Source organism: Macaca thibetana, chromosome 12 (assembly GCF_024542745.1).
Source record: "Macaca thibetana thibetana isolate TM-01 chromosome 12, ASM2454274v1, whole genome shotgun sequence".
Classification (NCBI taxonomy): domain Eukaryota; kingdom Metazoa; phylum Chordata; class Mammalia; order Primates; family Cercopithecidae; genus Macaca; species Macaca thibetana.
Genome location: NC_065589.1, coordinates 118,444,302 through 118,458,850, shown reverse-complemented (window position 1 = coordinate 118,458,850; position 14,549 = coordinate 118,444,302). Strand labels below are relative to the sequence as shown.

Here is a 14,549-nt window from a genome sequence, read left to right as displayed (position 1 = left end):
GAAGGCAGGCTGTGGTAGACTGGATTCCTGTTGGGAAATATTTGCTATTTTCCGCTCACTTCCACAGGAGGACCCTTCCCCACTGCACAGGTGATGGCTCTGGCCACGTGACTTGCTTTGGGGACCTACGGCCGCTGGCTTGCCCTCCTGTGCTTCTGTCATTGCTAGTGTCTTGGTCCTGGGAGGAAGATGCAAGTCACACTGGGCAAGGCCAAGCCACCTAGACTAGCTGACCCCAGCTGAGTCACAGATGGAGACAGCCCAGCCAAGCCCGGCCCGGGGCAGCCAACCTTCAGACCTTCGGGTTCATGAGCTAACTACATGCTTATTGTTATACGGTGCTGAGGTTTCACGGATGCTGTTACACAGCGCGACTGTGGACGTCGTTACCTGACCCAGAGGAGATGGCTCGTCTGAATGACCACAGTGGGCTGTTAATACTATGGCTCATCCAACCTCAGGTGGCACTGAATAACATGAGGCCTCACCCTCGCCACAAAGTAGGGCAGAGCTGTTTCCAGAGGCTCAACAAGTGGTGAAGCAGAGAAAAGTGTGAGCCCCGAAAGTGGGCTTTGGAAAGAAGAGGAGGGAAGGGCAGAGCTGTGCACGCTCACTTCCTCCCTGGGAGCTCGCTGAGCGACACTGCTCCTTGGGGAGGAGCGGGGCCTTTCCTCTAGGAAATGTTGGCCAGAGAAGTGGCGGCTCCCTGATGCACAGTGGAGGCTGTGGGATGCTTGTGGAAAGGAAACCTGCTCAATTCTCTTCTCCTTGGGGGTTTCCTGCAAGTGTCTGACCACAAAACCCTTCCCCAGTCCATGTGTCTCGTGCCTTCCAGGCAAAGATGATGTCCCATGTGGCTTTGGTGTCCACACTGCCCAACGTGCGTGCTAAGCCTTCTCTCCTGGAGAGCAGAGGATAAAGGGGTCTGGGCTGGGTGTTCAGAGGCCCGGCATGCCTGGTCCTTAGAAGGTGCCCTCTTACCCCTCTAATTCAGTCCTGGGGCTCTGCTCCCTGCTCCCTGTCTCTGGCCCTACCCCTAGATGGGGCCTCATGACTCATTCAAGGGCTCCCTGAGGTTTACTGCAGGGGCCACCAGCTGACTAGCCTGCCCGCTGGACCCAGGCTCTCCCTGTCCACCTGCTGGGCAGTCCCCTAGAGCTCAGAGCCCCTGCTCATGGTTGCTCCCCATGGGCCCCTTTGCCAAGGCCAACTGATGGGCATCCTGGAGGTGCCACCTGCCTGCCCTGACTCATTCTACCTGCACCAGAGCCTTGGGGGTTTGCCCATCTCACCCCACCCCACCCTGATGAAATGTGCTCCATCCGAGTGCCCACCAAAGGGAGGGGTCTGACCCCAGGAGTGTCTGGGTCTACACCCTGGTCTGCAATGCATATAGATGTTCAGAGCAGCTCACCAGGGCAGCAGTCAGATATTCACTGTGAAATGTCAAACCCTGCCCAGCCCCAAGGAGACAACAAACAAACAGCCAGTAAATGCCTCAGCATTAAACATTTCTTGGCAAAGGCGGGATAGTCAATTTTGACACTGTTAAGAAAAAATACAGCCTAATTTCTGCTCAAATGCACCAAATTTACTGCCCAGGTTCTCATTAACTACTGTCAAGGGAAAAGCAGATAGACAAGATAGATTATGAAAAAATTACTTTTTTAATGTACAAAAAGACTTATTTACAAGTTGAACATGTCATCTCAATTCATAGCATGTAGAAAAAGCTAAAAATGTTTTGGAGATATAAATTTGGCTGGACGACTCACCTGCAGTATATCCAGGGCTATCTTCCGTACTAAATAGATACAGGTTGGGACTGGCAAGGGAAATCCTATCTCAGGAAGGTCATGACCACACCGCAGAGCCACAGACCCTTAGCAATGTTCCCTGGCTTTCACTTGCACTTGGCCTTGTCTCCCGACAGAGTTTGATGTGCTGGGACGCAGGGGGCCCAGATAATGATGTTGGCCTTGTCCTCAAACTGTCCTAAGAGGCTCCTCATGGAGGCCAAGGTCACAGTCAGAGTCACACTCTGAGTGGTGCTGTTTGGCAAGGTGGCCACACATTCCCCATGAAAAGGTTTGGGGTGTGTGTGTATGTGTGTGTGTGTGTGTGTGTGTGTGTGTGTGGTGGGGAAGATGCACCAATTCACCCTACAGTGTGTTCAGGAATGAAGTCTCCTGAAGCCATTTCCAGGTGGGTCTTGGTCACACTGAACAGGGAAATTCAATGACGCTCCCTCAGAGTCCTGAGGATCAACCCCTTCCCCTTTCTACCCCCAGTCACACTACCACACACGTCATCATTCTCTGCCCAGTGACTTGGTGGGCAGAAGGAAGGGAATCCGGAGGATACCAGGCATGCACACTGTGGCTTGGCGGAGAACACTGGGCTGCTGGTGAGTGCTGGGGGAGCCTGCGCTGCCGTCAGGCCCTGGAGTTTTTCGTGGTAAAGTGGGTGGACACTGCATTGGAGAAACAGGACTGGGTAAACATGCAACTTCCTCTTCCTACTGGGAGATCCCCAGGGTGGCCTGAGGCTGGGTCCCCAGTGCACGCTCACTTCTCGAGGCCTCAGTCTATCCCTAACCCACAGTGGCTCCAGCAGCCCCGAGGTATTTAGAAACAAGTCTTCTTTTCAGTAAGGGCTACATTCTACATGCAAACACTGTAAACACGGTCTGAAGAGGCCAGGGCAGCTTCTGGGCTTGTCCCGAGGAGTACATTTTTTTCTTTCCTTTTTCTGGTGATACTTACATACTTTATTCATTCACATACACTTGGATGGGCTGCCAGTCCCAGGCTCGGCTTTATGGGGTAGAAGAGCCAGCTCTACCAAACCTGGAATCAGAATGTGCTTCTGAATCCTCCAGGTATAATCTGTGTTTTTCCTCTATGACAAGGGACGTTACAGACCCCAAGAGTTAGGATCATAGAGGAATTCAGGTGGATCAGGAATTCCTTTTCCTTCCAAGTAGCAGAAGCAGCAGCTCATCTTTCCGGAGCAGAGTACCCAGTATGGCGTTCAGATTCAAACCCAAACGCTCCCTACCGTCTTTCTGCATATCCTTGGAAAGGCTTTGGCCAAAGTAATCCCGCGTTAGCCGAATGTCAGCCCTGAAGAAGCCAGAACAGACTGGTCCTGTAAGCACCAAAGGCTGGAAAGCACTGTGTGAATGAGTTTTGCATTCCTTCCTGTCCTATGGACTTTTTTCATTGTTCTGAGGAATAATCCAAAAGACCAGAGAGGATGCCCATAAACCTTCTCTTACAACATCTGTCATCTGAAGCGGCCATTGCGCAACAACCCCTCAAGCCTATTTAACACTTTTTTGGAAAAAGACAAAACAGCTGGAACCCCCAGGCTCTGGGCAGCGATGACCCCTCTGGGTGCACTCAGCGCCAGGCGCTTGGGGCTCTAGGTCATCATGTTCAGGAACTTGCTCTCCTCGGCAAGGCTGGTGAGCATGGAGCTCATGTCTCCAACAGCCATGTTGCTGATGCCTGCGGGGATGGAGGGCAGGGTCAGGGAGTTTCGGGGGGTGGTGAGGCGGGAGGAGTTCTGGGAGAGGCTGTGGAGGAGGCTGGGGCTCAGAGCACCCGAGAACAAACTTGAGTGATCGCCATCATCCATGATGGCATCAAAGTCAATTTGGGGGGCCTCCAGGAGCTGGGAGTCTACAGTGCTGGACACCTGGTTGACCCCTGGTGAGGGCAAGGGCTGGGGCTGGATGCTGTCCGGACAGGCCTGTGGCTGTGGTGGCTGGGACCGCATGACCTGGCAGCCCCCGAGGTTCTCCAGGCCTCCATCCTGTTCGTACATGTGGATCTGGCCGTAGTAGTAGAGCATGTTGTGGGCCGGGGCCCCACCTGTGTCCTGCGGAGGCGGCTGGGGAGGCATCGACCCCAAGGTGCCCATCGCTCCCTTGGGCACAACTTCTGCTGTCTCCTGACTGGATGGCATGGCAGCCATGGCATGGCCTGTGGCCCTGGCATAGGCCAGCTGCTGCTGCGCAGCACGTACCCCACGATGGCGGCCAGCAGGGCTGGGCTCGAGAGGAGGCCGGGGCTGCACTAGACCAAAGCCTGCTGTAGCCACCCCCATCGGGCCTGGTTGGGGTTCCATGAAGCCAGGCTGGCGGGCAGGCAGAAGGCTGGGGACCTGGTGGTAGCTCTCCTGGCTCATGGGGGCTGCCAGGTGATGGCTCTGCTGTGGGTAGCTCTGGACTGGGTGAGGTGGTGGCACTCCAGCCAGGGCTGAATTGGGGACCCCAAGTTCCCTGTGGCGATTGCCCATCATGGTAGGGTCAGGTGCAACTTCTGTCTGCTGAGGGTGTCCCAGATGCCCTGGCTTGGCTGGCATGTTGCTGCAGGATTGGGGGAACTGGCTGAAGGCCCCACTGATGGTGCTGGGGCTCAGCTGGGGGTGGGCTTGGCCATAGCAGGCATGGGGGCTCATAGCGGTGGTCATGCCGGGACACTGGCTGCCGGCCACTGGCTGCCGCGGCTGCTGCATGTAGTTTACCCTGGGGATGCCCTGGGAGGGGGCTCCGCTGCGCGGCTGAAGGTGTGGCTGTGTGCTGTCCAGACCCCCAGGGCTCGCCTGTAGGCCTTGTGGACTGTAGCCTGGGTACTGGCCAAAGGCAGGCTTCTGCTGCACCAGCGCCAGGTTGTCCTGAGGAAATGGTGGAGGCTTCACCTGGCTGGCCAGGGCATCCACGGTGCCGGAGCTCACCTCGTTCCACTGCACAGGCATGTTATTTTTGTTCAGGCTGGAGGGCGCCCCAAAGCCTAACTGGCATTCTCCCAACACAGGCGCGGAGGGGCCCACGTTGGAGTCTGCAGCCACCAACCTGCGCTGGCCGTGCAGCCCCGGGCTGGGCAGTTTAGGGTTGTCAGAGAAGCCAGTGCTTTCCATGGGATATACCTGCCCGGCGCCCTCGTCCAGAGTGCCACTGGCGTGCGCCTTGATGTACTGCACCACGTCGTCGGGCAGCACCAGGTCGTCCTCTGGCAGCCCCAGGTCAGCCTCGGGCCCCGGGCCGTCGGCCCCTGCCGCCACGGCCTCCATCGCCACGTTCTCGCTGATGCTAGGCGGCCGGGGCGAGTAGGCGCCACGGGCCAGGCCGCCGTCGGTGCTCGGGTGGCTCTGCAGGCGGAGGCCTCGTCTGTCGGCACACGGCGGCAGTGGGCCGGGGTTCACGTTGTGGGCACTGTGGAAGCGCTGCACCCGCGGTAGGGCCAGGGCATCGGGCCGTCGCACAGGGTCGCTGGCCCGTCTGGCTCCGCCGCCTGGAGCCTCGTGCGGGAAGGCGGGCGCAGCCCCCACGTGGCCGTGGCCATAGGTCGGCCCGTCGCTGCCACGCCGCGGCACCAGCGGGCGTGGGCAGCCGGCGGGCAGCGCGCGCTCGGGCGCGTCCAGCAGCGCTAGCCTGGTCCGCAGGCTCATGCGCTCCAGGCCTGGTAGCGGGGTGGGCGGGGGGCCGCCCGTGGCCGCAGCGTACTTGGCCCGCAGGCTGTACTGCTGCGCGGGCGTGAGGTTGAGCAGCCCAGAGCCGCCGCTGCACTGGCTGGCCTCGCTCGAGCGCCGCGACGCGTCCGTGGAGATGGGGTCGTAGGAGTCCGCGGAGCTGGCGTTGTGCGGGCGGCCAGCGCCCAGGGGCGAGGCCTCGCTGGAGCGGCGGCTGGAGAAGTAGGGGGAGATGCCGGAGGAGCGGCGGCTCACGGTGTAGGCGGAGCTGACGGTGCTGGTGGAGCTGTCGCGGCGCTCCTGCAGCTGGCTCAGCATGGTCACCTCGCCGGAGGACAGCTCCGACAGCCGAGGGTTGGGCAGCAGCCCCGCGGGCCCACCGCCCCCACTGCCGCTGAAGTTTTCCAGGATGGAGCCTGCGGGAAAGCAGAGGAGTCAGCACCGGGACAAGGGTGGGTAGCTGCCTGCTTTGACCATGCTCAGTCATCGCACTGGGCCTGGAGCCCGAGAAGAGGGCCTGGAACACAGTACACTCAGGAGATGCATGTTTTCTCTCTTTCTCTTTTTAGAGACAGGGTTTCCCAGGCTGGCCTTGAACTCCTGGGCTCAAGGGATCCTCCCTCCTCAGACTCTGGAGTAGCTAGGGCACACGTGTGCCACCATGCCCAGTGAGCAGATGGTTTTTCAATTAAGCAGGAGAAGGAAAAAGCAATATGTAAACAAATGGTGGCACTTATTGAAAGGGTAGGCAAGGGGAAGCCAGGAGGCCTAAGTCCCTATCTTAACTTTACCATTATCTGTCTGGCCTTGAATTCTCCTTTCTCTGGCCCTCACTTTCTCCAGCTGTAGATAAATCTGTCTCTCCATAGGACTGAGTTATGCAGAGGAGGGGATGAGCGGCTCAGGAAGGCGCAGGTTGGTCTCCTGGCACTGTACCCTCACAGTCCGTGGAGATGTTGCCACCTGGGCTCTCCTGAGATGGAGTTTAAGGAGCAGGCTATTACAGGGAGTACCCTGAGGTCCATACCCATGGAAGGAAAGACAGGCTGCAAGAGTGGGCAGAGGAGAAGTGAGCCCAGGAGGATCTCACAGGGAGCCCAGGACCTCCAATGGCTCTTCAGTGCTGCCCTAAATTGGGCACCTCTCTGAGTCTCATCTTGATGGCTGGGCCTTTGCACTTCTGTAGAGACCAGTCACTGCATGTGGGCCTGATGGGAAGGGGTGACCTTGGGTGGGGCATCTGTCTGCAACCCAGGAGATCCCTGTAGGGGGCTGAGAGTTCAAGGCCATTTACCGAGAGTCCCCACAAGTTGGGACGACAAATCCTCCCTTCAAGTGAGAGCAGGTGGTACATCAGTGTCGACCACAGTGGGCAGCCCGGCACAATCCTGGGACAGAGGCAGTACCTAAGACATGCTCGCTAAAGACGCCTTCCATCTCAGAGCCTGGCCAACACCTCTTGAGGCTGAGCACAGTGCCACCTCCTCCATGAAGTCCTCCCGGCTCATCACCAGCTCAATGTGCTTTCTCCTTCCTCTGCACAGCTCTACCTTAAGCTCTGGCTTTGGTGGGACCTGGCTCGTTCTGCAGTAGAGTGTGAGTCTGGTGGCACAGCCTTCTAACCATACACTTATTTGGGACTGGAATTAAATGGCTCTCCTGCCTAGGGCCTTTGCTATGGTGCCCACAGCAAGTGCCCAGTCAGTGAATGAATGACTGGGTGAGGACGAGGATGATGTGCGCAGGGTCTGCTTGTTTTGGGGGATTACAGGGACTCAGCGTGGTGCAGCTGAAAGAGCGTGAGCTTTGGAGCCACACAGACCTAGGCTAAATCTCACCCCTGCCATTGATTTGGGTAAGGCATTTCACCTCTCTGAGCCTCAGCTTCCTTTACTGTACTGGGCTGGTAAGATCCTGTAGGCAGCCAGTGAGATAGCACTGGTGCTTGGTGGGTGCCAGCCTAGTTGGTGCTGCCCCACACTCGCTCTTGCCCCATCTGCAAACCCCGGGCCTTCACTCACCACTTCCCGGGAGGGGAGGCAGCTTGGTGTTCCGTGTGTGTGGAGTCGGCCCGGCCCATGAGCAGGAGTCCTTGAGTGACCTGAGCTTCTCCTTCTTGAGCTGCTCGAACCGATGCATGGTGGTCATGTGTTTGCGCAGCTGGAGGCCACCAGCGGAGGGGGCAGCCAGGGCTGAGGTGTCAGCCCCTGGGGGTGTGTCATCCAGCGCCGTCAGGTCTCCCAGGCTCCCGGGCCCCGTCCCCGGCATCTCCACGCCACTGTCATTGTTGGGGGCACTGCCCAGCGGGGAGGGCTCGCTGCTGCAGGAGGACTGGGCCCCGGGGCTGGACTGACACAGCTGCAGGGACGAGGCGAGAAGGCACAGACTCAGAGGGTCTGCACGGGCACCACACCCTTGTGCACCCTGGGAGGCTGGGGGTGAGGAGAGGAAGCTGCCTTGCGGAGGAGCATGTAAAGCATCATGAGTCTGTTTGCTTAAAATGGTCAAGTCACTTCACTTCTCTTAACCTTGGCTTCCCCAACTAAGAGATGGACCTGAACTGATTCCGGTGCAGTTAGTGGATGGATGGACAGCACGCAGCATGCAGAAGGCACCCAGTATGGCACAAAAGAAGGCACTTAAACACTGCCACCAACAGCCATGTACCCCGATGAGGTGGGGAACGAAAGCCTGCTGACGTGGTGGCTTCAACCAGACAGGATGATCTCAAAAGGCCAGGGGCAGGTTGTTGGAAAGGGAAAGGATGACCAGGGAGGGGGACCTGTGGGATGCAGCCCTTGTGCAAAGGGCCACCCCAAAGCAGCCTTCCCTCTGGGTTAGGTAGAGCGGGGCAGGGAGCTCACGGCACATGTACAGTGCAGAATACCACAGAACTCGGACGACATCCACAGAACTCGGATCTGGGCCCAGATGAGGCCTGCACCAGATGCACCATCTCTGGGTTCATTGTTAGGCCAAATGGCCCAAATTCAGCTTCCTTGGGAAGCTGCGATCTTCCTTCCCGGGAGGATACAGGCTTCATGGGAGCAGGGTGTGGTCCATGGCGCCATCCACATTCCTCTGCTTGGCCCTCAGGACCTTCTGCAGCCTGGACGCATGCCTCCCTGTCACTCTGTCCCTGATACAGCCTGGCGCCCCTGCTCCCCACACCTGCCAGCTCCACTCCGGCTGCCAAGGCCAATGGCCCCACCTGCAGTGCCCTACCGTGTGTGCCTGTCCGGGCCCACCTGCCTGGACCTAGGAGGCCTGGACTGACAGGTGAGACTGACAGGCAGCAGCATGGACCGGCTCCCCAGCCACCCTCACTCCCTCATCCCACCCACACACGCCCAACTCCTTGGCTCACCTCAGTACCGTCTATCCTTAGGGGAGGTACAGTCGGGAAAAAGAGATGGAGACAAAGAACAGGTGGTTAGAACAAAAGGAGTGGACGCCAGAGGGGTGGGGAGGCAGAGACAGGACAGAGGGGTGGGGGCTGGCAGCGGCACTTGGGTGCTGGCTGGAAAGGCAGACATGCAGGGGCCGCCCCCGCCCTGTGCAGGGCCACCGTACATGGCATCATCCCTGTCACTGAGGGTGCTGGCACACACCCAGCAAGAGCCTGGTCAGAGCAGAATGGGACCTGGACAAGATAGGTTTCACGTGAGGCCCAAGCTGGTGAAGGGCGAAAGCCAAGTTGGAGAGAGGAGGGACATCGCTGTGCCCTTAGAGGGGGGCCTTAGGACAGAGGCCACAACTGTGGTCAGGGGTGGCCCTGGGCACGGCTATGGAGTCGCCTTGTGTGGCTGGGCTGCCCAGCTCCGCTTACCCCGGAGCTCTCGGTCTTGATGGCTCTGACGTGCAGGCAGTCCTCCACGGCCTGGCTGGTGCTGCTGGCCTCGGTGCTCTCTGGGCCGCCAGGCTCGGCGCCGGCCTCACTGTCCCCATTCTCTTTGAGCAGCGGTGTGCGGAGGTGCACGTCGTTGCGCTGCTTCTTGGTGACGTGGGCATCTGGGCCGTGGACCGTTTTCACGTGCTTCCGGAGAGAGCTGGGGTCTGTGTATCTCTTGGTGCAGCCTGGGATCTTGCAGATGTAGGGTTTCTGGGGAGAGAAGCAGGCCTGTGTCATGGATGGGGGTACAAGGATCAACTCTGAAGGGGCACTCTCCCTGTTCTCCTAAAGCTACCCACGTCCCTCAGCAGAGCCCAGCTGGCAACGTCAGTAGGTGTTCCGTCGAATTGGCAGCCAGTGCTCTGTGGATGGTGCCATGCAGGAGCCTGGCCTTAGCCTGGCTTGTCTGGCACTTGTTCGTGCAGTTAAGCACATGGCCAAGGGGGTTCCTGCCACAAGAAGCTGGGGACACACATGCCTCGTGTAATCACAATGCTGCCTCTCAGTGAACAGGACAGTGGGGTTTTTAGTACTAGTAGCAAGTGTACGAGCTCAGTGTACCCTGTGACAGCACTAGCACCCCTGATTTCTCTGATGAAGAAAGGCAGGATCAGGGAGGCAAAGGAACGGGTTCCAAGTCATCCAGTAATGGGGTGAAAAAAACCCAGGATTTCCGAACCTCAGTCCTGGACTCATAAACACACACACACACACCCCACACCACGTCTGCACAAAAACACACACTTACAAACGTGCACACTCATATCCACATACAGATACCCACACCCCTGCTCCCCCACATCTATACACACATACATAATACACTTACAAACACACATACAGACATGTGCACACACACTCCCCTCTAAGGCTGGCTCTTGCCCATAGAGACTCTGAGGGGTTCAGATGCCTTTGAAAATTCCTCTCACTTAGGCCAGGTGCAGTGGCTCACGCCTGTAATCCCAGCACTTTGGGAGGCCCAGGCGGGTGGATCACGAGGTCAGGAGTTCGAGACCATCCTGGCTAACACGGTGAAACCCCGTCTCTACTAAAAATACAAAAAAATTAGCCAGGCGTGGTGGCAGCGCCTGTAGTCCCAGCTACTCTGGAGGCTGAGGCAGGAGAATGGCGTGAACCTGGAAGGCGGAGCTTGCAGTGAGCCGAGATTGCGCCACTGCACTCTAGCCTGGGCGACAGAGAGAAACTCCGTCTCAAAAGAAAAAAAAAAAAAAAGAAAAAAAGAGAAAATTCCTCTCACTTCTTATAAGCATTGGAGCAAATTCCCTTTGGGGTCCAGGATGTGTCTAAGCTTTTAAAAACATACATTTCTGAGTAAGCCTGAGCGACAGTAATTGTGTGGCTGGGCCAGGACACCACCGGCTCTTGCCCCGCTTTCTCCCTGGTTCTCTCAGCCCAGATAGGGGCTCTGCCTACCCAGGGTGGCAGAGGCTACTCTATGCCCCATCTGCTGGGGTTGACCGCCACGGCAGGCCCAGGCAGCACTAACAGCTGGAGCGTGTCACTGCTGGCTGCCCAAGCCAACAGGCCAGGGGGCTGCCAACAAATGCCACACTCAGACAGCACTGCTCTGCTTCCCCCAGGCAGCGGGGCAGCTGCTCCCCAGTGGGACACCTGCTTGTGGTGGAAAGGGAATTTGGGGGTATGAAACAGTGATCCAGGGTGTTTTCACAGCTGCAGAGGATTCGTCACTCATCTGGCACTGGGGTAAGTCACTTCATCTCTGAGTCTTCGTTTCCTCATCTAGGGGATGGGGAGGCAGAACCCACCCAGCAGCCCCAAGTAATAGGGACAGATGCATGTGAAGCACTCTGAGATCAGAGGGGCCACTTCCCTGCCTCAGCCTCAGCTCCCGAGGACCTCATGACAGCCTTTGGGGAGGGCACTATTATATTCATTACAGAGATAAGGAAATGGAGGCACAGAGAGGGTCAGTATTCCATGGGACCTCATGGGGCATCTTTTAGAGGAAAGGATGTGGCACAGAGAAAGAGACCAGTCTGTCCAGGTCTCAGAGTCCTGGTCTGTGTCTGAGGATGTACAGCTGGTCAGTGGTGGGGGCAAGACACCAGGCACCTGGCTATCTACTGGCCTACAGACGCCTGGAAGCCATGGGATGTCAGTGGGGCTCGCGTGTGCATGCCCAGCGCATGCCCTGCGGGGGTACCTCATTGGAGTGGGTGCGATTCTGGTGCTTGGCGCGGTCCGAGGCGTTGGAGAAGGCTTTGTTGCAGCCCTCGTGCTCGCACACGTATGGCTTCTCCCCGGTGTGGGATCGCAGGTGTGTCTTCAGGTTCTCCAGGCGGGAGTAGGCCTTCGAGCAGCCCTCGAACTAGAAGGAGGTGGTTCAGTCAGTCAAGGCACCCCAGGGGGCCCAACCTAGAGGCCGGCTGCTGCTTCCTTCCCACCCCCTCCTCTGCTCTGCTCCACCCCATCAGCGCACTCAGAAGCAGGCATTTTAAGGATATTACTTTCCTTTCCTGAAAACATGGAAAGGGCTGAAAAGTACAAAGAGAAAAACGAAAACCACCGGTTGCCCAGGGGCTGCCACTGCTGACATGTGGTAAGTTTCATGTCTGGTGACTCTGCAATTCATCTCCCCATGTCTTTAAAACCAAAATTGGGAACATATCAAGTATTCAGTCACCAGTTTTTAAATCAGCAGCATATTCCCGTATCATTAAACTCTAAACTATTACTTTGAACTGTTTCCCAGTACCACTCTCGATTAGAATTTTTCTGTGCGCTAAAATGTGCTGAGAATAAAATTCAGTCTTCCAAGTCCTTAAGTGAGTCGGCCACCCTCACCTTCACTCTGGACACGCTGGTCTCCTTTCAGTTCTTTGACTCCACTAAGTTCTTCCTGGCTTGGGGCCTCTGCATACTACTGACTCCTCTGGCTGGAAACTTCCGCAGCCTCCTCCCAATCCGGTTCCTGGCCCGGGTCCCTCCCTCTCAATCTTTTAGGTCGTCTCCTCTGAGAGCACTTTTCTGATATTCTCAATCACAACACTCTATCCTCTCTCCTTTATACCCCTTGGCTCGATTTATAATGATCTGAATCATTTTGTTACCCAGCGTTCTTACTAGAATACCAGCTCCACAGAGCAGGAATCTTCTGGGTCATGTTCATTGCTGTCTTCCTAATATTTAGCACCTAAGCACTCAAGAAACAATTCTGGAAAGGAAGGAAGGAGGAAAAGAGGGAGCAAGGGAGACAGGAAGGAAGGAAGGGAGGTGGGGAGAGAGGGAAGGAGGGAGGAAGGGGAGAAGGAAGAAGAGATCATTGCAGGAAACTGCAGCTATTCCAAAGATACTGCGGTTGCATTGAATGGATGTATGCAAACCGCCCTCAGGAGGACACGTACACCCCGGCAGGAGCTGTCTCATTCCTCCCATCCTCTCCTTTATTCCTGACCAGTCTGATTGAGCACGCTTGGCTCCAAATGCCTTTTATCTGTTTCCGCAACTCACAGCTCATATCATCAAAGGGCTATGGTTTGCCAGTACTGAGGATGTTAAGAAAATAACTTGTTGCAATGAACCCCGAAGAGCCAGAACAATCTTGCAAAAGGAGGACAAATTTGGAGAACTCATATGTCCCAATTTACTTCCTACAAATTGACAGTAATAAAGACTGAATGTGGTACTGGCATAAAGAGAGACATAGAGATCCAGGCAATACAACTGGCAGTTCAGAAAGAAACCCAGACACTTAAGGTCAATTGATTTTTGACAAGGGTGCCAAGACCATTCAAATGGAAAGAACAGGTTTTCAACAAATGGACTTGGACAACTGCATAATCATATGCAAAAGAGTAAGTTTGGATCCCTACCTCATACCATGTACAAAAATTAACTCCAGCTGGGCGTAGCAGCTCACACCTGTAATCCTAGCACTTTGGGAGGCTGAGGCAGGTGGATCACCTGAGGTCAGGAGTTCAAGACCAGCCTGGCCATCATGGTGAAACCCTGTCTCTACTAAAAATACAAAAAATTAGCCAGGCATGGTGGTGCACGCCTGTAATTCTAGCTACTTGGGAGGCTGAGGCAGGAGAATCGCTTGAACCTGGGATGCAGATGTTGCAGTGAGCCAAGATGGCGCCACTGCACTCCAGCCTGGGTGACAATGGAAGAGCTATATTATAAAGCTCTCTATACACACATATATTTCTTTCTTTTTTTACTTTTTAAATTTTTCAGAGTGCCAGTATTCAATATTTTTATAAATAAAAGTTTAAAACTATAAAACTCTTAGAAGAAAACATAAGGGTAAAGTTTTGTGACCTTGGATTAGGCAATGGTTCCTTAGCTATGACGCTAAAAGCACAAGGAATTAAAACATTGTACAGCCTCAAAATTAAAAACTTTTGTGCTTTAAAGTATCAAGAAAATGAAAAGAAAACCCAGAGAATGGGAGAATTATTTGCAAATCATATATCTGATAAGGGTCTAGTAACCAGATACATAAAAAATTCTTACAATTTAACAACAAAAAGACAACCAGATTTCAAAATGGGCAATATTTGAGTAGACAGTTCTCCAAAGAAGATACACAAATGGCCAATAAGCACCTGAAAAGGTGTTTAACATTATTAATCACTAATTAGGGAAGGGCTAATCAAAAACACAATAAAGTACTACTTTACACCCACTAGGATATGGCTAGAATAAAAAAGGTAACAACCAGTGTTGGTGAGGATTTGCAGAAATCAGAACTCTCATTCATTGTGGGTGGAAAGGTAAAATGGAGCATTGATTTTGGAAAACAAACCAGCAGTTCCTCAACTGCCATATGACTCAGCAATTCTACTCCTAGTTACACATACCCAACAGAAGTGAAAACGTTCTGTCCATATAAAAACATGAACACACATGTTCATAGCAGCATTATTCATAATAGCCTCAAAGTAAATACAATGCAAATATCCATCAACTGAGGAATGCACAAACAAAACATAGTCTATCCATACAATGGAATATTAGGTAGCCACAAAAAGAAAGAAAGTACATGTGCATGCTACAACACAGATGAACCTTGAAGACATGTTAACTGAAAGAAGCAAGACACAAAGGCACATATTGTATGATTTCAGTTTTTATGAAATTTCCAGAATAGGCAAATCCATACAGGCAGAAAGCAGATTAGTAACTGTCCAGG

General features: G+C 54.8%; 1 protein-coding gene across 1 annotated transcript in view; it reads right to left on the bottom strand.

The window, feature by feature from the left end:
* Nucleotides 1–1,648: 1,648 nt before the first annotated feature.
* The window catches only part of GLI2 (GLI family zinc finger 2), a 260,479-nt gene continuing 247,578 nt past the window's right edge, over nt 1,649–14,549 (bottom strand). The window contains exons 11-14 of the mRNA XM_050750440.1: nt 11,556–11,720; nt 9,308–9,580; nt 7,500–7,836; nt 1,649–5,894 (exon numbers count right to left, since the gene is read on the bottom strand). Of these exons, the coding sequence (XP_050606397.1) occupies nt 3,427–5,894; nt 7,500–7,836; nt 9,308–9,580; nt 11,556–11,720 (3,243 nt within the window). The 3' untranslated portion in view covers nt 1,649–3,426. The remainder of the gene's footprint in view (nt 5,895–7,499; nt 7,837–9,307; nt 9,581–11,555; nt 11,721–14,549) is intronic.